This window comes from Macrobrachium rosenbergii, chromosome 43 (assembly GCF_040412425.1).
Source record: "Macrobrachium rosenbergii isolate ZJJX-2024 chromosome 43, ASM4041242v1, whole genome shotgun sequence".
NCBI lineage: Eukaryota > Metazoa > Arthropoda > Malacostraca > Decapoda > Palaemonidae > Macrobrachium > Macrobrachium rosenbergii.
Window position 1 is genome coordinate 51,771,625 of NC_089783.1, and position 24,498 is coordinate 51,796,122.

General features: G+C 37.4%; 2 protein-coding genes across 7 annotated transcripts in view; one reads left to right on the plus strand and one right to left on the minus strand.

The window, feature by feature from the left end:
- Positions 1–4,458, minus strand: part of LOC136828897 (uncharacterized) — a 62,157-nt gene extending 57,699 nt beyond the window's left edge. For 3 of the 6 annotated variants that reach the window (XM_067087213.1, XM_067087210.1, XM_067087214.1), the window contains exons 1-2: positions 4,233–4,458; positions 2,728–3,284 (exon numbers count right to left, since the gene is read on the minus strand). In XM_067087213.1, coding sequence (XP_066943314.1) covers positions 2,728–3,003 — 276 coding nt within the window. In that variant the 5' untranslated portion in view covers positions 3,004–3,284; positions 4,233–4,458. Of the gene's footprint in view, positions 1–2,727; positions 3,285–3,799; positions 4,162–4,211 lie in introns of those variants that run through there. The other 3 variants (XM_067087211.1, XM_067087215.1, XM_067087212.1) reach the window with 3 other exon arrangements.
- LOC136829072 (uncharacterized) overlaps positions 1–24,498 on the plus strand; it is a 102,288-nt gene that overhangs the window by 67,522 nt on the left and 10,268 nt on the right. Inside the window, 1 exon segment of the mRNA XM_067087454.1 lies at positions 23,353–23,418. Within this exon segment, the coding sequence (XP_066943555.1) occupies positions 23,358–23,418 (61 nt within the window). The 5' untranslated portion in view covers positions 23,353–23,357.

Consider the following 24,498-nt stretch of genomic DNA (forward strand, 5'->3'; position numbering starts at 1 on the left):
CGTTGTCTCGTGGGCTCGAACCACGGAAGAACAAGAACTCAGGATTGCAGTGATGCCTTAAACCACACTGGATCAAGGACATTTGATAAAAATCATTCTTGTTTTATGAATCATATATGATAAAATTATTCTGATATATATATATATATATATATATATATATATATATATATATATATATATATATATATATATATATATATGTATATATATATATATATATATATATATATATATATATATATATATATATATATATATATAAATAGACGATTACAAGGCAACAGAATATTCCTAGCAGTTCGCAAGAATCTACTGGTGTATCTCCGTTACCCATTTCTTACGTAATCAGCTGTACGGTGGCCAAAAAGGACTCCTAGCAAACTCCTAGCAATAAATATGGCTATAAATAAGTCACAGTGCTACCACTACATATCAGTAGTGGATATGACGTTGACAGATCCTCCCACTACAAGCCGCTTCAGAAAACTTCGAACAGGCTTTAATCCCGCTCCACCTGTCCCACGGAGAACAGGAAGAGGGAAAATTTATGGGTATGACTTGTTTTTAGGGGCAATTTGGCAAGGCACCAGATTTCGTTGTTCATGAGGCGTTCGCTTTTATTTTCTCTATAGTTTTCTTGTCAGATGAATTAGATTTCTCTGCCTCTTCTCTGCTGCGCGCGCATACACACACACATATATATATATATATATATATATATATATATATATATATATATATATATATATATATATATATATATATATAATATATATATATATATATATATATATATATATATATATGTATATATATGTGTATATATATGTATATATATTTATGTTTATATATATGTATCTTATATGTTTATATATATGTATATGTATTTATATATATATATACATATGCATATATACATACATATATATATATATATATATATATATATATATATATATATATATATATATATATATATATATATATATATACTGTATATATATGCTGGCTTGAGTGTACAAAAAGATCAAATTTTGCACACTCAAAAATTTTATATTTAATAAAAATTTACTTAGTTATATTTTCATGTAGTATAAAATCGTATTTTATGACAGAAAGAACATTGACTACGGATTCATTGACATGCATGTATTATTGATAATGTTTAGTACAATTTTTAGAAAAAAAGAAAAGTTAGCTCGTTACAAATTTTTTTTTTAGAAATCTTACCTTAAGTTGTGTGAAATTCCTTAAAAACGTTTTGTTGATAATTTTTTTCCTTTTGCAGTTTGTTTAAGATCCACTCTAGCAGTCCTTAAGCTTAATATAGTTTTAATGTCAAGATTAAGCGTCAAGTTGCAATCAGATTTTATTATAATTTTCTTTGTCTAAAAAATCGACTTGTTTCCTATAAGAAAAACTTGCCGATGCATTATTTGACCACGTTTGAATAGATAAAATAAATGGGTGCAAAAGACCATGAAAGGTATAAAGACATAAGAGACGCTTCCCCAAAGGACCAGTCAACCAGAAACCGTTTCCCCAAAGGACCAGTCAACCAGAAACTGCTTCTCCAAAGGACCAGTCAACCAGGAACCGCTTCCCAAAGGACCAGTCAACCGGAAACTGCTTCCCCAAAGGACCAGTCAACCAGAACCTGGACCAGTCAACCAGAACCCACTTCCCCAAAGGACCAGTCAACCAGAACCCACTTCCCCAAATGACCATTCAACCAGGAACAGCTTCCCCAAAGAACCAGTCAACCAGAAACCGCTTCCCCAAAGGACCACCAGTCAACCAAAACGGGACCAGTCAACCAGAAATCACTTCCCCAAAAGGACCAGTCAACCAGAAACCGCTTCCCCAAAGGACCAGTCAACCAGGAACAGCTTCCCCAAAGGACCAGTCAACCAGAAACCGCTTCCCCAAAGGACCAGTCAGCCAGAAACTGCTTCATCCAAAAGACCAGTCAACCAGAAACCGCTTCCCCAAAGGACCAGTCAACCAGAAACCACTTCCCCAAAGGACCAGTTAACCAGAAACTGCTTCCCCAAAAGGACCAGTCAACCAGAAATCACTTCCCAAAAAGGACCAGTCAACCAGAAACTGCTTCCCCAAAGGACCATTCAACCAGGAACAGCTTCCCCAAAGGACCAGTCAACCAGAAATCACTTCCCCAAAAGGACCAGTCTACCAGAAACCGCTTCCCCAAAGGACCAGTCAACCAGAAACAGCTTCCCCAAAGGACCAGTCAGCTAGAAACTGCCTCCCCAAAGGACCAGTCAACCAGAAACCGCTTCCCCAAAGGACCAGTCAACCAGAAACCGCTTCCCCAAAGGACCAGTCAACCAGAAACCGCTTCCCCAAAGGACCAGTCAACCAGAAACCGCTTCCCCAAAGGACCAGTCAACCAGAAACCGCTTCCCCCAAAGGACCAGTCAACCAGAAACCACTTCCCCAAAGGACCAGTCAACCAGAAACTGCTTCCCCAAAGGACCAGTCAACCAGGAACAGCTTCCCCAAAGGACCAGTCAGCCAGAAACTACCTCCCCAAAGGACCAGTCAACCAGAAACTGCTTCCCCAAAGGACCAGTCAACCTGACACTGCTTTCCCAAAGGACCAGTCAACCAGAAACCGCTTCCCCAAAAAGGCTCCGTCCTTTCCCCTTCCTCCTTCTCCCCAGGACATCAATTAACCGAACGCAAAGAAAACTTTCCACTGACCTGCGAAGTATCGAGTGTTGGAGGGGGGTTTGGAGGCTGGGGGGGAGGACCCCCTGCCGCTGCAGCTGCCGCTGCTGCCGCCGCCTGCTGGTTGTGGTGGTCTGCCAGGGTAAGGTAGACCCAGTTCAGCAGTTGGGCGGGGGCGGCGCTCCCTGGAAATGCCCCGCCCGAGTTTCCAGCGGCCCCGAGAGTCGCTTCCAGACCGGCCATGACGGAACCACCCACAGCTCCTCCGCCACCCATAGAAGGCCAGGCTTCGGGCGGCGAAGGAACCATCACAACCCCACTCACACCACCGCCCGTGGCCCTGCGCGATGCCAAAGGGCCCTCCCTCCCTTAGCCTCACCCTCACGCCCTGGCGGTCGCCCACTGCGGCTCTCTTCCTGGATTGCGTGTGTCTGCGGGATCAAGGGAATGATGCCACTTCTGGGGGAGGGGTGGTGTCTCCCCCCCTTTTTTTTGAAATCGGGTTTTCGTGTTTGCGTCAGTGTTTGTCAATTATTATTATTGTTGTTGTATTTTTTTTTTTTGCACTTGCTCCTCGAATCACATTTGTTCTGAAAATTAAAAAGAATAAAGCTTATGAGATATAAAGGTGTGAAATCATTAAAACTCAACAGCAAAGTGGGAATGACTCCTTGCACAAGGATTTATAATTAGTCAAACGTAGAAGTGTGGGCCTAAAAGTGTTCAGTGGTTTCTCACATACCAGAGCACCTACTCACTGACTCAAGAAAAAAAAAAAAAGCTTATTTTTTACTCCTCAAGACGTCTATTTAAAAGCGAGATCATCCTCTAGGCCAACATATGCTTTTGAGAAGGAGCGTACGAGCAAAATCTCTGGGCTGCATAGACGAAAATCATCCCAATACGACACTGAAAATCTTTCACTGAGAAATGGCTCGGAGGGACAAGATTCGGGGCAGCTGGTCCCCTCATCAGATTCTCTCTCTCTCTCTCTCTCTCTCTCTCTCTCTCTCTCTCTCTCTCTCTCTCTCTCTCTCAGTTAAGTCCCCTCGTCTTCTTTAATTACTTCATCACGGCAGCACATTTTATCAGATGGAATACGAACCAGACATTTTATATTTTTATTGCTTCGACTTTATAGTGAAGACGAGAGAGACACACATCACCAACAACACTGATAATCCTCCAAACGCGTTTCTTTTCTTTCGTGAACCTTCCTTAACCCTCATTCTTCTCCTGGTTGCAAAAAAACAAGAAACATTTCCTCCAAAAGGTGGCCTAGGTTTTGCCACTGCACTCTATCACTGCCACCAAACTCTTGGGCTCCTTTGCTCCACCAAATTCTCTGTTCACATCACGAAAAAAGAATAATAAAAAAAAATAAAGAAGAATTCGGGTATTTTCAGCTGAGAACAGAAGGGTTTTCGTTCGACACTCGTTTTGGTTCCGGATTGTCGTTGTATATATCAAAATAGAGAAGAGAAAACTGAACGGTTGAAATATAACGATGCGATCACAAGATAGAAATTTTTGGGTACAGGCAGGCACGGCGAGGAGATGCCAGGGCAGCGGCTCTGTCTCGAGTGCCCAGGGCATCTGGCACTGGTTCGCTCTCTCCCCTCAAGACACACACACACACAAACGTACACACACACACACAGCCCCTTTCTCGCACGCACACACACGCCAGCTTCCTCAGCCTCTCCCTGCCCACAGGGTATCTACCCAATACCCCTCCCTCCCACGGTGCCTACAATCTCACGGATACCCCTCCCCCGAGCCCCCTTTTCAACTTTCCTAAATACCCTCCTTTGTCCCTTTTTCCTACGTTCTCTGTTTCCACCATTTATCTTCGATGGTGTTGCTTGACGAACCTTTTCTTCAGTTTGTTTCTCGCCCAGAAACTTCTTTCTTTCATCTTGATTGATAATTGTACGAAAGATATAGCGTTATTTTTTTTTTTAAATCCAACGTCTTGATTACTGAAAAATTAGGTTTCTCTCTCTCTCTCTCTCTTGTTTGTTGTGAGGCTGTCACAAGGGTGTATAATGAATGGGATATTGTATTTCCAATTGGGGTATCTTAGCTCTCTCTCTCTCTCTCTCTCTCTCTCTTCTCTCTTCTTCTCTTCTTCTCTTTCTTCTTCTCTTTTCTTCTCTCTCTCTGTCTCTCTCTCTCTCTCTAATTCTTCTTCTTCTTCTTCTTCTTCTTCTTCTTCTTTCTTCTTCTATTCTTCTCTCTCTCTCTCTCTCTCTCTCTCTCTCTCTCTCTCTCTCTCTCTCTCTCTCTCTCTTTCTTCTTCTTCTTCTTCTTCTTCTTCTTCTTCTTCTCTCTCTCTTCTCTCTCTCTCTCTCTCTCTCTCTCTCTCTCTCTTCTCTTCTTCTTCTCTTCTTCTTCTTCTTTCTTCTTCTTCTTCTCTCTCTCTTCTTCTTATCTCTCTCTCTCTCTTCTTCTTCTTCTTCTTCTTCTTCTCTTCTTATCTCTCTTCTTCTTCTTCTTCTTCTTCTTCTTCTTCTTCTTCTTCTCTCTTCTTCTTCTCTCTCTCTCTCTCTCTCTCTCTCTCTCTCTCTCTCTCTCTCTCTCTCTCTGGCCTCGTGGGTCAGTGGTAAGCTCGCTCAGCCCACATACTGAGGGACCCGTCTTCGATTTCGAACTGGATGAGAAAAGAAAAGACAAATGGGAATTGTGCCTCGTGAGAGGCTAGTTTATTGGACACCCCCTCCCCCCATCCCGTGAGAGGAGAAACATCAGTAAAAGATACATTTACAGGACTCCCAAAGGGGTCGAGTCACATAGTGGAACAACCCTTGTCATAAGTACTGGCCTTTAACATTGAAGTAAGTACAGTCCGCGTTAAACCTTTTCCGAGCTAAACATTTTCATTTATATAATGAGTGGGCGGGTTCCCTAAAACGCAGTGTACCTGTGTTGACCATAAGCAGGGAGTTATGTCCGTAGGTGTTGTTAGACTGTTGTGGGTTACAGCTAGTGTGAAGAGAGAGAGAGAGAGAGAGAGAGAGAGAGAGAGAGAGAGAGAGAGAGAGAGAGAGAAAAGAATGGAAGAAAAAATACGTGACCTGAGTATTCATTGCTCCGTCAATATGTACACCATTAATTCAGGGGGTCCACTAAGAGGTAATCCTTAGTCCACTTGGGTAAAACCATTCATGTAATTCTCTCTCTCTCTCTCTCTCTCTCTCTCTCTCTCTCTCTCTCTCCATAACTATAGATTTTTTCTATCTCCCATACGCAATCAACACAACGCTATTTTCTCAGACTCTTCAAGGCTGTGACTTCTCCTTTCCACTCCTACTCCAATGAACCCCTCAAACGGGGCATGGACTTCTTGCCCTTCCCCCCCACCCCCCCTTCCCGAAGCGATACCAGGGTGTAGTACAAGGATACACCCCAGCATGCACAGACAGTCAGACACCCTACCCGCCTCCCAATCCCAAACGTCAGCCGAGACATACCACACCATGCCTCTTGTCTTCGCTCCTTCTCATTAAAGACATTTCACTTTCTCTAGTCGCATGATCCTCCTCAGCCTCCTTTGAGTAACATTAGAATTAAAAGCCGCAGCTCATTCCTGGCGAAAGTTTGGGACGGCCTATCCTATCCAGAGGGAGGGATTAACGAGGCTGCGTAAACAGCCCTCTGGCAAGAGGAGTGGAGTGGGTCTAGGGAGGAGAAGAAGAAGAAGAAGGTGCGTATTTTATTACACCAGTCTCCCCTCGCTCATGAAGGCTGCGCCGAACTGCGGCGTACGAAGACGGCCTCAAGGAATGACTCAACGTCTTTTATTACTCGCTCGTCCTCCGCACAATGAGCCACTTGATTCCTTGGTGGTCATTTCTAGTCCAGTTGTTGTAAAGTGTTGGAGGGCCGTACGTCTGACTATTCATTTACGAGCCCTTCGTATCATTATCCGTCGTTTTTCCGCCGGTTCTAAAGGATATCTGGGAGGTTGTTGTGGTCGGCAAGAAAGGAACGAGAAGAATCTTAGCGCTGAGCATAAACAATCTTTCCTTGATGTCGGTGGCCGAGGGAGACAGAGGGTAGTTGTTCCCTCGGCAGAGACGGGAAAGAAGGGGGGGTGTGGGTATGGCCCCCTCCCCCAAGTCGTGTAATCCACCCCTCCCTCCAAAACTCCTCCACCGCCCCCTCCCGCGAAGGCCCATGTCCACCGCCCAATTCTGCCTGGCTGCCCACACATTGCCTGTTACATGGTATCAGCCCCTACCGACTTCTCATGCCCTACTGCCAATGGAGGTGGGCAGCAGTCATTGTTTCTCTTTATTATGTCTCCATTAGTCCTCAGGAATTTATTGGACATATTCGGGTATACTGAAGTGGATCTGATAACCGGACTTCGTTCCCTAACTTTTATGGAAGGGTGGGGGAAGATATATAATTAATAGCTACCACAGTTATCTAGGACTAATATTTCATGGGCGTCATTATCTTTATGATATTTACAGTCTTCTGTTCATGTCTTTACGGTAATCCCCAACAACGGGCTTGTACAAAACACGCCGCAAAGGTGGATACATACCGGGTTAAAACCCTTGGGGGTCGCTATCTAGGAAAGATCCCAGTTAACTGATGCTCTTGTTATTATAATTCAAGTTGGTTTATGTATACAGTTACATAAATTATATGTATATATATATATATAAATAATATATATATATATATATATATATATATATATATATATATATATATATATATATATATATATATATAACTGTTGGCAGTGACACTCGCTATACAGCTGGTTGTTCGATTACTGTATTTAACCAACAGTGGGTCAAGGCACTTTGTAAGCTACCAACCTCATCCTATAATTTCTTATAGAAATCTTGAAGTGTAAGACTTTTTGATGCCACTCTCTCTATGGGGAAAGAGACGTGTGTAATATATATATGTGTATATATTATAATATATTAATATATGTATATATAAATATATAAATTTATATACATATATATAAATATATATACACTCACACACCTGTACAGTGTCCTACTGAGACAAAATAGCGAAATTCTACAATATGAACAGTTTACAAAAATATTTATATCTAGACAGAATGCTTCAGTTAGCCATTTTATTTTGCTGGGAAATTCATAATTTATGGAATCTATATATGTACGTATATATATAAGTATATATTGTGTATGTATATATATGTATATATATATATATATATATATATATATATATATATATATATATATATATATATATATATATATATATATATATATAATATATATATATAATATGCCACAATCTTTCTTTCAATGCTTAGGGATCGAAGCTCATCCCACAAGAGAATATAATCCGAATCAATCACAAGTTGTAGCACAACTGAACAATCAAGCATCTTGAAAGAAATAACTTAGGAGTCTCAGATATATTAAGCATCTTGATGTCAAAACCACGAACAGAGGAGTCATCAAAAGAACATTGATGTCATGAGTGACGATGCTTTTATGTTGGTGGTTGATATGATATATTTTTGTATCGTCGTTCATTATATTGTAAAATTTTGTGAGTCGAGAAATGCCGAGGCTCACAAGCAAATTGAAGGTTTTAAGTGCTTGCAGAGAAGTTTCCTGAGTTCTAGAACCTTTATAGTAGACATACGCTTATATACATGCAAACAAACAAACACACACGTTCATATATATATAAATTATATATATATATATATATATATATATATATATATATATATATATATATATATATATGCACATATATATAATGTTTATATATATGTGTATGTATAGTATTTATGTATGTATACACACGCACACACACATAAATTTGTATATATATATATATATATATATATATATATATATATATATATATATATATATATATATATATATAAAAAACATATTAACATTCATACTGAACAGTCATAAAACATATTAACATTCATACTGAAGGCGCCTATAATGATTGATAAGTCATGAATTCCCCGACGACGTCTCGCATAATGAACGTTATTGACACAAGGTTGCAATTTGGAGAGAAGTTCGGTTGCTGTCAAGAAACCAGTGATGTATTTAAATCCACGACAATTCTTGTTTCATGCTGAGTTGTAAAGCCACACTTTTTATTTCACAGTCTGCGATCCCTTCATTCGATTGCAATGCCTAAAATAACCTCGGTTTCATTTACTTGCAACCAGCCAACCAAAAAAAAAAAAATATAAAAAATAAAAGAAAATGGACTAGGCTGTCCGTTTACTTTATATAAATAGCTTTTAGACAACGGATCCAAAACTAATCAGAACCGCATATCAGGTTCTGTAGCTTAAATTCCTTAAAAACATTCTGATCCGTAGGAACAGATGTCCTGAGTTGCTATTTTCGATAATAATGGTGTACAGATCTTTGAGCGTGTTTAGCCTCGTGTAGTGTGTCTGATAGCGTGATTGTTTTACGTTGTTTTTTGTATATAGTCTATTATGTATATTAAGTGTGTGTGTATATATATATATATATATATATATATATATATATATATATATATATATATATATATATATATATATATAAATATATATTATATATATATATATATATATATATATATATATATATATATATAATATATATATATATATATATATATATATATATATATATATATATATATATATATATATATATATATATATATATATATATATATATATATATATATATATATATATATATACATACAAACATATATAATCTCCTCTGGCACTGTCTCTCTTTCCGTTTCTTCAAGCGTTAAGTGCTAATGGACTCTTGGCATTCTCAATCTACTGGTGACACTTCTACTGTGATGCTATCTCATTAACTCCCAAGCTGACAGTTGTTTAATTAATTAACCCATAGTCTTCTCCTTCTTCTAGTACACAGCAGAGTATGCCCAAAAATTGATAGTAAAACAAGAAATAAAAATTTAATCATGAAAGTTTTAAAATGAAAATTTACTACAAGTTTAGCAGGAACTTTTCACAGTTAAGGAAAATTATTAAGAAATTTCACAGGCCGGGGTGCTTTTCCATGAATACCCCATCTGTGGAGAGAGGCCCCAGAGGTGTCCAGCCACTCTGCGTTCACCACATTTCATACCAGGAGGCTTCAGTTTTAGAATCTTGTTTTTCTATCAGTTTTTGACCCTACTCTACTATATGTTAGAATATAGCTCCTTGCGAATCTACTGTACAGTAGCTCTGAGGAAGGCCTTGGGTGGTTAATGCACAAAACAGCTGTCAGCTTGGGAATGAATAAATAACTGTTGTTTATACATTGAAGACTTCATCTTTGGAGAGTGGGAGAAGTACTGTAGACATTTAAAATGTTGCCCACAGATCGTGAATATAAATGCGTGTATATATATATATTATGTGTGTAAACATATAGATACGTATATACAGTATATATATATATGTGTGTGTGTGTCTGTCTGTTTTGTATATATTTACATATGTAATACAAAGGGCAATGGAAGAAGTAGAAAAATGCATCTGTTTAGACTATTTGTTTACTGATTTGTAACTATAAAATGAGAAAAGAATGAAGCCTTAGCTCTTCCTTGAAAGTCTGGGGGGAAGAATTTATGTGCCACATAATTCTCAATTCATTTTAGCTCCAGGGTAACACTTAGAAAGATTAAAAAACACAGAGAAGCGAGAGTTATCGGGTATATGATCAAGTAATAGCAGAAAATGACAGATAACGATGTCTCGCGTCGAGTTTGGGATGAAATGATAGCCTTGTACGAAACAAGTATGACGAGACGAAGTGATTCTCGTGACGTCACGACTCATAGGAATAAGTGAAGTTCGTCGCCTGCTGCACACATGACTTTATTCTCTCTCTCTCTCTCTCTCTCTGTTGTGCAGGATGTGATTTCCTTTTTCCATATGTATGTATATATATATATATATATATATATTTTATATATATATATATATATATATATATATATATATATATATATATGTATATATATATATATGTATTTATATATATTTATATATTTATATATTATATATATATTTGTATATATATATATATGTGTGTATGTATGTATACAGATATATGTGTGTATATATACATATATATATATAAATATATATATATATATGCCCCAGCTGCAACCTCTTTCGTTCCTTTTACTGTACCTCCGCTCATATTCTTTCTTCCACCTTACTTTCCACACTCTCCCAACAATTGTTTCGTGGTGCAATTGCGAGGTTTTCTTCCTTTTACACATTTGAAACCTTTTACTGTCAATTTCCTTTTCAGCGCTGAATAATCTCATAGGTCCCAGCGCTTGGCCGTCGGCCTAAATTATGTATTCCATTCCTGAATTATACACACGCACACAAACACATGTAGACACACATAAATATGAAATTATATATATTTATATATATACACATATATATATATATATATATATATATATATATATATATATATATATATATATATATATATATATATATATATATTATATATATATGTATAATGTATATCTACACACATATATATGTATTTATGTATATATATACGTATATATATATGTGTGCGTGTATGTGCGTGTATGTATATGAATGTGTGTATCTATATTTATGCAAAGAGGGTCTGAACGTCACAACAATTATATCAGGATTAAGGTTATGTAAGCATATTCTGAGCGTGACTCACTTCGCTGGAATCCCTGTGTTCTTTACTAGTAATCCGGACCACGGTCCTTGTGTCTAAATTGTTTTTGTATGAGGGGAACGAGAAAGCAGATTAGAAACAGCAAGTGAGAGAATCCGCATTATTCAAGATGAAGTGAATAATTTCATGAATACAATACACGCTGGTCTTTGTTTGGAAGTCTAATGAATATAACATGATGGTATTCACTTTGAAAACACTAAAGACATGATGGTATTCATTTCGAAAACACTAAAGACATGACGGTATTCGTTTCGAAAACTCTTAGTAAATAAATGCAATAAATTTTGGTTTCTATTTTAGTAAGTTTCGATATGTGGCTTCTGTAACTTAACCAACAAACAGAAGTCATCGACTCCGGTTAAAATAGATAAAATTTGAGAATAGGAACTTCATCTGTCTGCTGTATGACATTTATTCAGAACGATTAGATTGTACCACACGAAAACAGCTAAGGAATTTGGAGGGTACAACTGTGGCACAAAAAAAAATACCCATCATTTTTTATAACCCTCATTTGGTTCTTGGCACAAAAAAGAAAATGTCTAGCCACTGCTAGTTAACGGAAGACATGACACAGCGTTTCTTATTTTATTAACTCCATTCCATCTTTATTGTTAAATTTTCGTGCTTGGAATTGCAATAGGTCCTTAAACTCTAACATCTCTCCATGTCATTTTCTCATCCGGGAGGCGTGACTGACGGTTCTCATGTATGAGATTGTTAGAATAACGTGTTATTCTTTTTTGTATGCCAAGGATTACGTGTTATATATATATGTATATATATATATATATATATATATATATATATATATATATATATATATATATATATATATATTTTTATTTATTTTTTATTTTTTTTTTTTTTTTTTTTTAATTGTTAGAATGAGACGACCGCAACTTTCACAGTTTACTCGAGAAAAACAGGAGACAATAGATGAAGTTCAAGGTATGCACAACAGAAAATGATAACGGTAGTAACCCTTCTAATAAAACACCTTTTATACACCCATTTGGCATAAGTAGTCTCCCAGACATTGAAACTTAAGTTGCAAAGATCAGATCCCACCAAAACTTTAACAGATAAGTTTCTCTTGACTTTTAGCAGAAGTGAGATGATAGACAGTCAGCAATCATACATATTTTTCCTCAATTACTCTTGTGTCTCAACAACTACTTTTGTAAGGAGGCTGCGGATTCCTTTTTGCGTGCGTGTACTCCCAAGCAAACACTTGCAGGCAATTGAAGGTGTAATGCACATTTTGATCCAAGTGTTAAATCGGTTTATCTGTCTGGCGTTGCAGCATCATGGGTCATCGATCCCGGAACTTACTTACCTTAAGATCAGATACTGAAACTGTCTTCTACCTATAAGATACGTCTCTTAAAACGAACATAATGATGTTAAAGGAATGGAGAATGTAATGATATAAAAAATGATAAAGAAAGGAAAAATATGATAAGGAAAGGGATTGAAATTCTTATAGATGAGAAAGCTGAATTCATTTTCGAATATCAGTCTGACGATAGTTCCGTGTTAGGGAAGACCGGAGTTTCGCCTTAACTCCCAGCTTCTTTAACCTTTGATTTTGCAACGCCAATCCAACAAGAAAATGTGATTTTGTTTTGAGACGGTTGACATTTCAGTCTTTATTCTTTTCCACCAAGTGGTCGCGCTTTCTAGCATTGTAACGTGAGAGGTTCCAGCAGATTCGTTGGTGGATAGTATTGATAGCTCGTAATTGTCCTTCTTCGTATTCCCATTGGTGTAGTGTTTCTCATCTCGTAATTGTCCTTCTCCTTATTCATAGTTGTGTAGTGTTTCTCATCTCCGAAGTTTCTTCTGCGCAATCGAGTTTTCTGTACATCGTATAATCAAGGCCACCGAAAACAGATCTGTCTTTCGGTGGTCTCGGTATAATGCTATATGAGGCGCGGCCCGTGGAACTTTAACCACGGCCCGATGGTGGCCTGTCCTATATCGTTGCCAGATGCACGATTATGGCTGACTTTAACCTTAAATAAAATAAAAACTACTGAGGCTAGAGGGCTGCAATTTGGAATGTTTGATGATTGGAGGGTGGATGATCAACATAGCAATTTGTAGCCCTCTGTCCTCAGTAATTTTTAAGATCTGAGGGCGGACAGACAAAGCCGGCACAATGGTTTTCTTTTCAGAAAACTAAAACAGAAGAAATAAGAAATCAAGAAACATTTTAAGAATATAAGTTTAAGAGCAGGAGCGATGGGTGGGCATAGGGACAAATGAATTGCGGGTAAAGAATAAGACTCGCTAAATATTCTTGGCATTAAGAAATTAAACATTTTAGAATGTGACAGCTACCATTAATCCATCTTCTTTAGTGTAGCACAAAGCTTCGAGAACTGCCAGTGAATGGGAGAAGATAAGTGTGAGGAAGACTTCGAGATAGTTCCCCTTCAAGTATGTGCAAAGGTGGGGCTTAGAAGAGAATAATGGACATTAAAAAAAAGAATATGAGATGACTCACTTCTTGTGCAGGTGTACGGGCAAAGAAAGTCCTTTGCAAGATCAAAGAATCTGTGAAGGTGTTAGAAATTTAAAGAAAAATTGTATGTTCGAAAGAAAATATAAGGAGAAATTGATGCAGAAAATGCTTCAAGGGGATGCAAAGTTGCACCAAAATAATTTCTACCATTACTAGTTATCACGAGAACCGAGCTGTTCTTAGTAGTGTTATGCCTATTACTGAATGAAGTAATATTTTAGTCAAGTGCTTTTTCTGACAAAGATATTCCCTGCCGCGGCATGCATGGATGTTTTCCAGCAGTCGGTACGAATGATTTTTAAATTTGGATACATTGCCCTTGATATCTAAAATATATTTCATTAACTGACGTACAGATTCGTGGCTTCACAGAAGCTTTGGGGTCTTGTTGCTTCAGTACTGGTCAAAAAGAAATGACTTAGGGTCAAAAAGAAATGACTTAGCTTCCAAGTGACTTAATATATCGTCATTTCATATTTTGTTTTTTGTTCATGCTTTGGTGTGGAGATAATTCCTATTCTATCTTGTCTGTCAAACACTTTATCAGTTACCTCTTCACGGTGTCTGTTTCCATACATTTGGATATTTGTTCTTTTAACCATTTTGACCTACAAATTCCAGTTTTATATGTTGTTGATTTCCTTTGAAGACCTATTTTCCAGTTGCTGCTTCATCATGAATGTTTTCTTGCAATTGAGAAGTCTGCTTGTTGCTTGCTGCTCGTAGTTGCTTTGTAGTCCAGGAAGTCTGAATAAAGAATGAATTTTTACATAGTTGTTCTAATTTGAACTCTTCACCGAAAAGCTTTTCATCATTCTCAGCTGTTTTTCTCCCAACCAACGTGATTTTGACGTTGCGACAGTGATTAAAACTATGTACAATCCTCCATCACTTGTATTTTGCAAATTAGACGTAAATTAAAACTGGTATTTTTCCCGAAAGCTTATCAAGTGGTAACTTAATTATTCAAAGCGACTGTGAAATTTGGATTGCCGTCCTGACGTGCCGGAATAAGCCGTATTTAAGGGCTTTTATTTTTCTGATATTTTTGAACACGTTTGTGTAATGACTGTTTCTAAGATGCTCCAGTTTCATTGGTTAATTTTTGTACATTGCCCGACTTTCATTATTCTTATAGTCGGTCTGCTTGCTGGACTCTCTCTCTCTCTCTCTCTCTCTCTCTCTCTCTCTCTCTCTCTCTCTCTCTCTCTCTCTCTCTCTGCTCTCTCTCTCTGCGACGTTTTACACCTTTTTTCCTAACAGTAAATGTAGTAGAAAGATTTGGCAGTATTCATGGAAGAAGAGTCTCATAGGTAGTTACGCCAGAAGATATTGAAAATTACCAAGTCGACTATCCCACGGAGGTATAGTAAGCTACAAAGAAGATGGGAGACAGCACACTGATCTGGGAGAACTAGCCAAACCTCCAAGACTCATGGATTTTTTATGGTTGGGCTACTCCAATTAATTTGTAATGATTGTTTGGTCACCTTAACCATGCGTCAGTTGCTAGTCAAGTTTTTTTTTTATTTTTTTTTTAGCCTTTAGCGCCCGAGAGTATATTCCTCTCTGTGAACCTGGATGAGGAGGGTGGTTGCCGTCTTTCCTGACATCCAGAAGTGGATGTTGTATATAAATTGCGTGGTATATTAGGGTTGCAGAGGAAGGAGGCTTTCTCTAAAATATATATGAGGTACGTTTTTAAAGATTTTAAGTAAAACAGTATTAATATGAGGTATGCACGTGATTACACAATGCGAATGTAGTGAATGAACAATTTATGAGAGTTTCGTGTCAGGCATTTTATTTATCTTAGGTTTTTTAGAGCAGTCATTATATACACACGTCGATAACCAGTGTTGTCGTGACAGTATTCATAAACCAGTCTTTCAGTTATTTTCCTTCCCACTCATTGTGTTCTTTATATTAGGTTTCATATGGACATGGTATCGCCTTAGCAATGGAGGACACCATTTTATCAGTAATGGCGAGCTAAGAAAGAAACAATGTACCATTGTTTCTTTCTTAGCACTAATGGGGTGAATATGGGACTTGAATCGCAAGCATTTCTTACGAACAGATTGGGGTAATTGGTTCTAGGGAATTACTTCAGCGATTATAATAAGAAAATTATAATCATAATTATGGGTTGGTGTATATTTATATATGTACACATATATGTATATGTATTTATTTATATATATGTAGATATATATATATATATATATATATATATATATATATATATATATATATGTATGTATTTAGGTATTAAATTACGTAGAATTTACTGTTAAAAGTCAGGTCCTATGACTATGTACATTGTAAATTCTACATAATTTAAAACTCTAAAATAAGCGGGATTTCTTACTGGTAAAGTTCAATCTCTTTCCCATTTTTATATTATTCAGATATGGGGATTTTTCATGAATAGCATCTTATTCAGTAATAATAAAAAGTAATTTTGTTACATTTTACCAAACAAATACAGGAACTGAGTAAAACAACCGTTAGTTTTGGAAAGTGTTTTTGTTGTTTTAACATTTATCTCTTTCTTGAGTAACCGTTAACTCACTAATCAAATAATTTCAGTCTTCTTCCCAACTAGTTTTTGCTCTTCTAAACTTACTCAGCGTGACCTCGTTTTTACAACCGGATGCGAGTCCGAATCTCGCCCGGGCATCAGAATATCTTCACTTCTCTCTTCATTTGGATCTAGGCCTAGTAGTGACAAGTGATTTTCTTTCTTCATTTGGATCTAGGCCTAGGAGTGACAGGCGTTTTTCTTTCTTCATTTGAATGTAGGCCTAGTAGTGAGAAACGTTTTTCTTTCTTCATTTGGATCTAGGCCTAGTATTGACAGGTGTTTTTCTTTCTTCATTTGGATCTACAGTAGGCCTAGTAGTGACAAGTGTTTTTCTTTCTTCATTTGGATCTAGGCCTCGTTTTTCTTTCTTCATTTGGATCTAGGCCTAGTAGTGACAAGTGTTTTTCTTTCTTCATTTGGATCTAGACCTAGTAGTGACAAGTGTTTCCAAAGTGTGAAGAAATCGAGACGTTAAGAGGGCATTGTGGTTATTATAATTATATATCTAGTCAAATAAATGACCAGTAGATTCTAAATAGATATCGCCTCTCCCAGTAAACTAAGGGTACGCCTTTCATGGTCAGTTCCACCTGCAGAGATGAGACTAAGCCACTCAAGCCACCCCATTTAAATCTTAAACAAAGATTACGCTGGCCAGAGCGTCGCTGACAGGTAATTGATGCCTTTAGATGGGCATAAGCAGCTTGAAGGCACGTCTGTTAGCCATTCTGTAATTTCTTTCACCAGACTTGTTTTAACCCACATCCCGTCTGGCTGTGACCTCCCAAACTCGTGCTAAGCAACCAGTAACCAAACCTCTGTTCAGAGTCACGTCCATCGCTCGGAGTTTTAAAAGTACGTGCAGATGTACAGGATATTAATGCAAGCTCAACAGCAAGTATAGTACATGTTATAGCTCTTGTAGGTGCTTGGTACTTCCTGTTAATGGTTTGAAGAGCTACATGAAACCAAAGTCCTTGTTTCGCCATTCTTGTCATTTACTCTCGACCGTTTAAGGAGACCCATTGCCGTCAAAAAGGACGGTAGTATGTTTTGCTGTGCTATGACTGGGATAAAGAGATAACTTATGTACAAATATATATTGCCTATATATATATGTATGTATATAAGTATATATGTATATATATATATATATATATATATATATATATATATATATATATATATATATATGCATACATGTATATAAAGTTTCTAGGGTGTCGCCTCCCAAGATTAGTAGAATCTATAGATTTTTATGTCGACTTAGTATCTTTGCGGATGAGTGCAAGCTTAGTAATACATTACCTGTTCGAATGAGTGGCATATCTGCAGACTGCAGTAACTACAAGCCGATCTCTATTCCCCCTGTACACTCCAAAGTTGCTGAAAAACTTATTTTTAATTCACTGTATAAGTATGTGGAATTTAAGGATTGTTAGCTGATAGTCAATATGCGTACAGAAAGCAATGCTCTTTTAGCCTTGGCACGCAATTTTCAAGGGAACCTTGATAGGGTTTTTAGTGGAGAGTAATTCAAATAGATTTTAGTGCTGCTTTCGATTTAGTAAATCACAAGGCACTTATTTATAAACTTCAGAATCGTGGAGTGGGTGGATATGTTTCAGGATTACTTCAAGATTTTATCATTTTCGACGGTATAGTACGCTGGTCTCTTTATAGAGCGCGCATGCTCAGTACTCATACATGCACGCAGCAGGTTAAATGTACGTACCTTTTAGACAACCAGCCAAAGTTCGTGTCATATCCTTATAAAAAGTGATGGATTTTTTTTTTTTTTTTTTTTTTTACTCAGCGTGGCATGCTACGACAGCTTATCCGCTATAGGCTATAGGCTATGTTATTAGATATTCCCGTCTTCCATAAGGCTAATTGAGACCTTTATGCGTATGTTCCATCCCACTTCTCCGGGTGATGACATAACAATATTACGTCTGCCTCTTTTTTTCCTTCTTCCTGAGCACCATGCGAAAAGGAACGTAGATTTTATCATTGCTGCAACCTACAAGTCCGCTTCGTGACTTCCAGTGTTCATATAAATAACAAATTCCCGTAGGGGGTTATTGCCGAGGCATTACTTTAAGGTTCTTTGCAGCGTCCCCTCGGTCCCTAGCTGCGACCCCTTTCATGCCTTTTACTGTACCTCCGTTCATATTCTCTTTCTTCCATCTTACTTTCCACCCTCTCCTAACAATTGTTTCATGGTTCAACTGCTTTGAGGTTTTCCTCCTGTTACACCTTTCAAACATGCATTTCTCCCAATTTCCGTTTCGGCGCTGAATGACCTCATAGGTCCCAGCGCTTGGCCTGTGGCCTAAATTTATATTCTAGTCTATGAATGAAAGATGAAACGAAGTACGTCATGCAATTTTGTCCTGGACATTCAAAAGATATACGCCGGCAACAAATGCGTCGAGAGTATCGAGTCATTAGCATGAACTTGGTCATATTTCATGAGAGCAACTTTCTTTCATAGAGAGAGAGAGAGAGAGAGAGAGAGAGAGAGAGAGAGAGAGAGAGAGAGAGAGAGGTCACTATTTGCGTGTGGAATTCAGCCCTGCTGCCATCTTGGATTATTATGCAACTCTAGAGGCATTATTTAAAGTACTTTGCAGCGTCCCTTCGGCCCCTTGGTGCAACCCTTTTCATTCCTATTACTGTACCTCCGTTCATATTCTTTCTTCCATCTTACTTTCCACCCTCTTCTCACAATTGTTTCATAGTGCAACTGCGAGGTTTTCATCCCGTTAGGCATTCCACAATTTCATAATTAATCTGTGGGAAAAAAAAAAAAAAAAATAAATTATTATATATATATATATATATATATATATATATATATATATATATATATATATATATATATATATATTTTGTTATAAATGGGGATATATATCTAATATCTATAAATCAATAAAATAATCCCGCTGTTTCTACAAATTTAAAATAATTGGTTTCCATTTTTTCAGCCTTTGTTAACGGCTCCAGTTTGTTTTGAATTTATTTGCTTTGTTTTATTGAAGATCTTTCTTACGGGATGTTTTTTATATGTCGTAAAATTGGGCAAAACCTGATTTAAGTAAAGCATGTTAAAATTTTCTGCAATGAAATGCATTAAAATATAACAATCTGCTTTCCTCATCCGTAATTAAATGTTAGCAACGCCAAATCAAAGTCCTTCAAAAGAAGGCATCGTGCTTACCCCATATAAAAATGGGAAAAGGCACGTTAAAGCGAAGAAAAAAAAATGACATTGTTTCAATGTAATTTTCACATTTCTCTCATGTTCTGAATCATATACTGGTCACAAGAAAGGTCCAGATAAAACCCATTCATATAAATCTCATTCGTTAATTTCTGAAACTGATATTTTTCTTTTGCTCATGAAAATGCGTAAAAAATACGGCGTGGCCGTTTTTAAGCTGCATCGCCGGTCACCTAGAGACACTCAACGAATACTCCACATGCCAGGTATTACCTGGATACGGCCAAGTCACCAAGACTTCCACCTTGACCATCGAAAATCGTGTGGATGGTTGTAGACCGTGACATCGGATCGGTAACGTTGCAACTCCCTCCCAGAGGTGGAAGGTTTATTGTCGCTCTCTTCGGGTCGACGATGTAAACGCCACAGTTTGATGTCTGACGTCCAGTTGGCATTGAGCTCCTTTCGAGAAGAAGAAAATAAGTGACGGCATTACGGAGGTCTGTTGATGTGAAGAACGATCATGTGATGTTGATGTTTTTATCCGTAGATTCGTGAATGCTTTGCACCTACACAATCTAAAAGAAGAATTGCAACTTATCGACTAACCCCAAGACTTGCCTCCACTTCAGAGTCTCTTGTGATCAAAGAGGTAAATTCTGCTTGGCACCCGATGGAGTCTGATCGAATGGATTTTTCACAGTGAACAGCAGCGCTCGAAACTAATTCCAACAGACCTCAAGCAAAATTGTAGACCTTGATTAAAGGGAAAACTTTTTATTTTCCTCAAGAGTTCTAGAACGTTGTTTAGAAAGGAAAATTATGTTCAATGAATGGAAGTAATCGAGTTGGGCACAGCAGGTGAGGAGCTATTCATCTATTGATTTTCATATCTTTATTTTATATTTTAAAATAAGTCCACAAACACACACACAGGCACGCGCGCGTTTAGAACACACACACACATAAATATATATAAATATATATATGTATATATATATATAATATATATATATATATATATATATATATATATATATATATATATATATATATATATATATATATATATATATATATATATATATATATATATATATATATGTCATGAATAAAGTGTGGAATGGCAGATGTTTTCAAATGGTGCAGTACTCCTTGGTAGTTAAGAAAAGCTACAGAAACTGGGAAGCGTTTGAAAGTGTTTGTCAGAGGAGAAACTTGGGAGCAATAATGAGCGAGAGCAAGATTATGAAGGTAAATTGAACCCAGGACGATGGTGCTATGAATGTTGATTGGGGATGGTGAGAGCATGCAAGCACTTGATTTATAAAAATCTTTGAGAGTAAATATAACGAATGACAGTAGGATGGGGGGAGAGATGAATCACAGAATAGTTGAAGCGAGAAAGGTAGCAGAGTGTGTGCTAAAGACTGGGAAGTGATTTGAGTTGTTTAAGGAAGCCGAAGTGGGGAAAGTATGGAGGGATTGGTTAGCTAACTCACCTTTATGGAAATGAAGTGTCGATGATGGATATGAAAAAGCAAAAATGTTGAATCTGTTAAACTGAAGATGAACTGTTTGCGCAGTTTAAGAACAACAGAAAGGGTGAGAAATGTGGAGATACAGAGACGAAGTTGTAAAAATGTTAGCATAGGCGAAATATAATAGTGTTTTTAGATGGTTTAGTCATGTTGGGGGAATGGAGTTAATTATAGGTTGTCGAAAATGAGTATAAAATTCGTAAGCGTTATGAGGGAGGAAGAAAGGAGGAACGACAGAGTGTTAGACAGATAGAGTGAAATAGGGAATGGAGAGGAAGGACCTCAATGTCCAAGAAGCATGAGAATGTGTACAGGATAGAGATGAATGTCCTCTGAACCCTGCTGTTCGAAAATTAGCGACAGTTTGAGCTTTGATTTAACAGCCACTTCTCCGTGAGGGGGTAGCGCCGTCAGTGCGCCTCACTCGGTGCACTGTAGGCTTTACGTGAGGTTCCTTGCGGCGTGCCTTCGGCCCTTAGCTGCAACCCTTTCTGTTCTTTTACGGTATCTCCGTTTATATTATCTTTTTCCATCTTATTATCCAACCTCCTAACAGTTGTTTCATAGTGCAACTGGGAGGTTATCCTCCTGTTACACCTTTGTGACCTTTTTACTCTCCATTTCCCCTTCAGCGGTGAATGACCTCATAGGTCCCAATGCTTGGCCTTTGGCCTAAATTTTATATACCCATTCCCATCCCCGACAGCCCTTTAAATCCTCCCTCAGTTGGGATTTCACGAGCGTGAACGCGATTGTAAATATATGCAAACATACACGCGAGAGAGAGAGAGAGAGAGAGAGAGAGAGAGAGAGAGAGAGAGAGAGAGAGAGAGAGAGAATCGTTATTGCTTCCTGTAACAATTCCTAGTATTCGATAACCAGTAATGTAAAACTAGTGTAGAAAACATCAGGGCATAATGGTATGACGAATTGTGTAGGTGGATACGGGAATACTTTCCCATACAGTGACAGAGTATCGATTTCCCATGCGCATGGAAGCCAAATCCTCAATTCAGTGCAACAGAATGGATGGAAATCTTGGAGGAATCAGATTACTGGTACCTCTAAGTGATGCTTGATGTTGCTATGAATATCTAGAACTGCTATATTCCTAGGAATATAGAAGCTGGTGAACGGAAGGTTGGAAGGTAGCTTAGTATAGGTTGTGCAGTGTTTTTTTTTTTTTGTTCCTGATTCACTCAGACAGTTCCAACTAAGCAGTGTGCGATATGATTTGCTTAAATTTTAGTAGTTTCAAGGGACTGAATTACATTACACGAACATTACATGTACGCTGTTGTACATGTCACGCCAAAAATGATGTCGCTTAGCTGCTATATTTTGTTGCTCTGGACTTTTTCTTTTTTTTATGGTTTCGGGGAAGTTAAACTGAGAGTTCATAACCCATGGGCTGTCTTTGTTTCACTGGGAAAAAATAATATGGATATAAACGAGCTTTATACAGTATAGTATGATATATCGTATATATTATTTATATATTATACATACAGTATATATATGATGTATATATATATATATATATATATATATATATATATATATATATATATATATATATATATATATATAATTATATATATATGTATATGTATATGTATATATATATATATATATATATATATATATATATATATATATATAAAAGTATATGCACCTGTGGCACAATTTTCCTTTTTCTTTCCTTCAAGTTCTCATACATATAATGTGGTATCTGCAACTTACTGGCCACGCTTTCAATATCTCTAGTGCCTCTTCCAGCTTTCGAGGCTGAAGTCTAGAACTTATAAGCAAAAACTGCTACTGAGCCGCAGTATTTATTTATTTCCAAATCGACAGCTGTTTCAACCGTTCACTCATGTCCCTCTTCAGGGCTGCAATGTATGGGCATGGAACTAGTAAACTGCAGTTAAGATTAACAGATCTGATAGATTCTTTTCCTATTTTTCACCAGCTGTCACATTATTCCTTCATACATTCGTCTGTGACCTCTTATCTTTCAGGCAGAATGTTATCCAGGGTCATCCTCTTCTGCGCATGCGCCGAATTCCTCGTACAAAACGCAAAAGGTAAGTAAATGTCTTTCCGGGTATTTCAGTTTTTCTTGAAGTCTGAATTGCTGATGCCAACTGGGCCTGGAGTTTCTCAGTTTAGGAAATTTAGGAGTTTGTGGTTATAAAACTGCCACAAAACCTATTAATTATCCTATAACAGTCAGGAGTCAGAGAGAGAGAGAGAGAGAGAGAGAGAGAGAGAGAGAGAGAGAGAGAGCAATGTCTATAGGTACAACTGCTTTTGAAGATGCATTTCTAGTGCTTGAAGGTAACATGCTCGCTTAGGTCAGATCTTACCATTTATCTGACTCCCACAAAATTAGGTCTTACCCTCGTGTGTACACTTTTCAGGTCACTGTTTAAATATGAACGTGACATTTAACGAATGAAAAGTGGAAAAACAAAGAAGGAAAACAACGAAATTTAAACGACACAAACAAAGTTTGAACTTGCGTGGAGAACAAGGAAATTTGAAACAACAAACAACGTTTAAACCAGAAAAAAAAAATTGAAATTTGGACCAGCTCAGGTAGTAAACTTTCGTTACTTGTTCGAGCAAGAGCCCATGCTGTCAAAAGACTTTCTTAACTTCCCGAAAGCAAATTCTGTTTCTCCCAGGCGCCCATGCCGAGAATCAAGGTACATTCAACAGCCACCCGCTCAATATTTACAATGATTTCTAAACACGAAAAATGAAATTATGTAGTGAATTTTTATAACTGATTACTGTATTTGAAATGTTCTGCTACTGACATGTGTTGGATCTTTAATTTTATCGAAATAAAGCCGAGCAATCGTCAATTTTCCGATATCTTATGGCAGAGGGTAGACTTCAGCCGTGTAATTTTTTCCAGCCATCCAGAGTATGGTGTTCTTGACTGAATCGGAAGAGTTGCTGACAGACTTTGTTGCGATATATTTAGCAAAATTTGTCCGAAATGGTTACTGCACTCATTGCTGGTTACCTTTTTGCATGCTGCTTCAGCATGAGTTTTTAAAATGGACTGCAAACAAGACTGACGCTCACAATTTCTAATTAAGCCCCCATCAGCTTCAGAGTGGAATTTGTCACAATGAAGAGGTGAAAAACGTTTT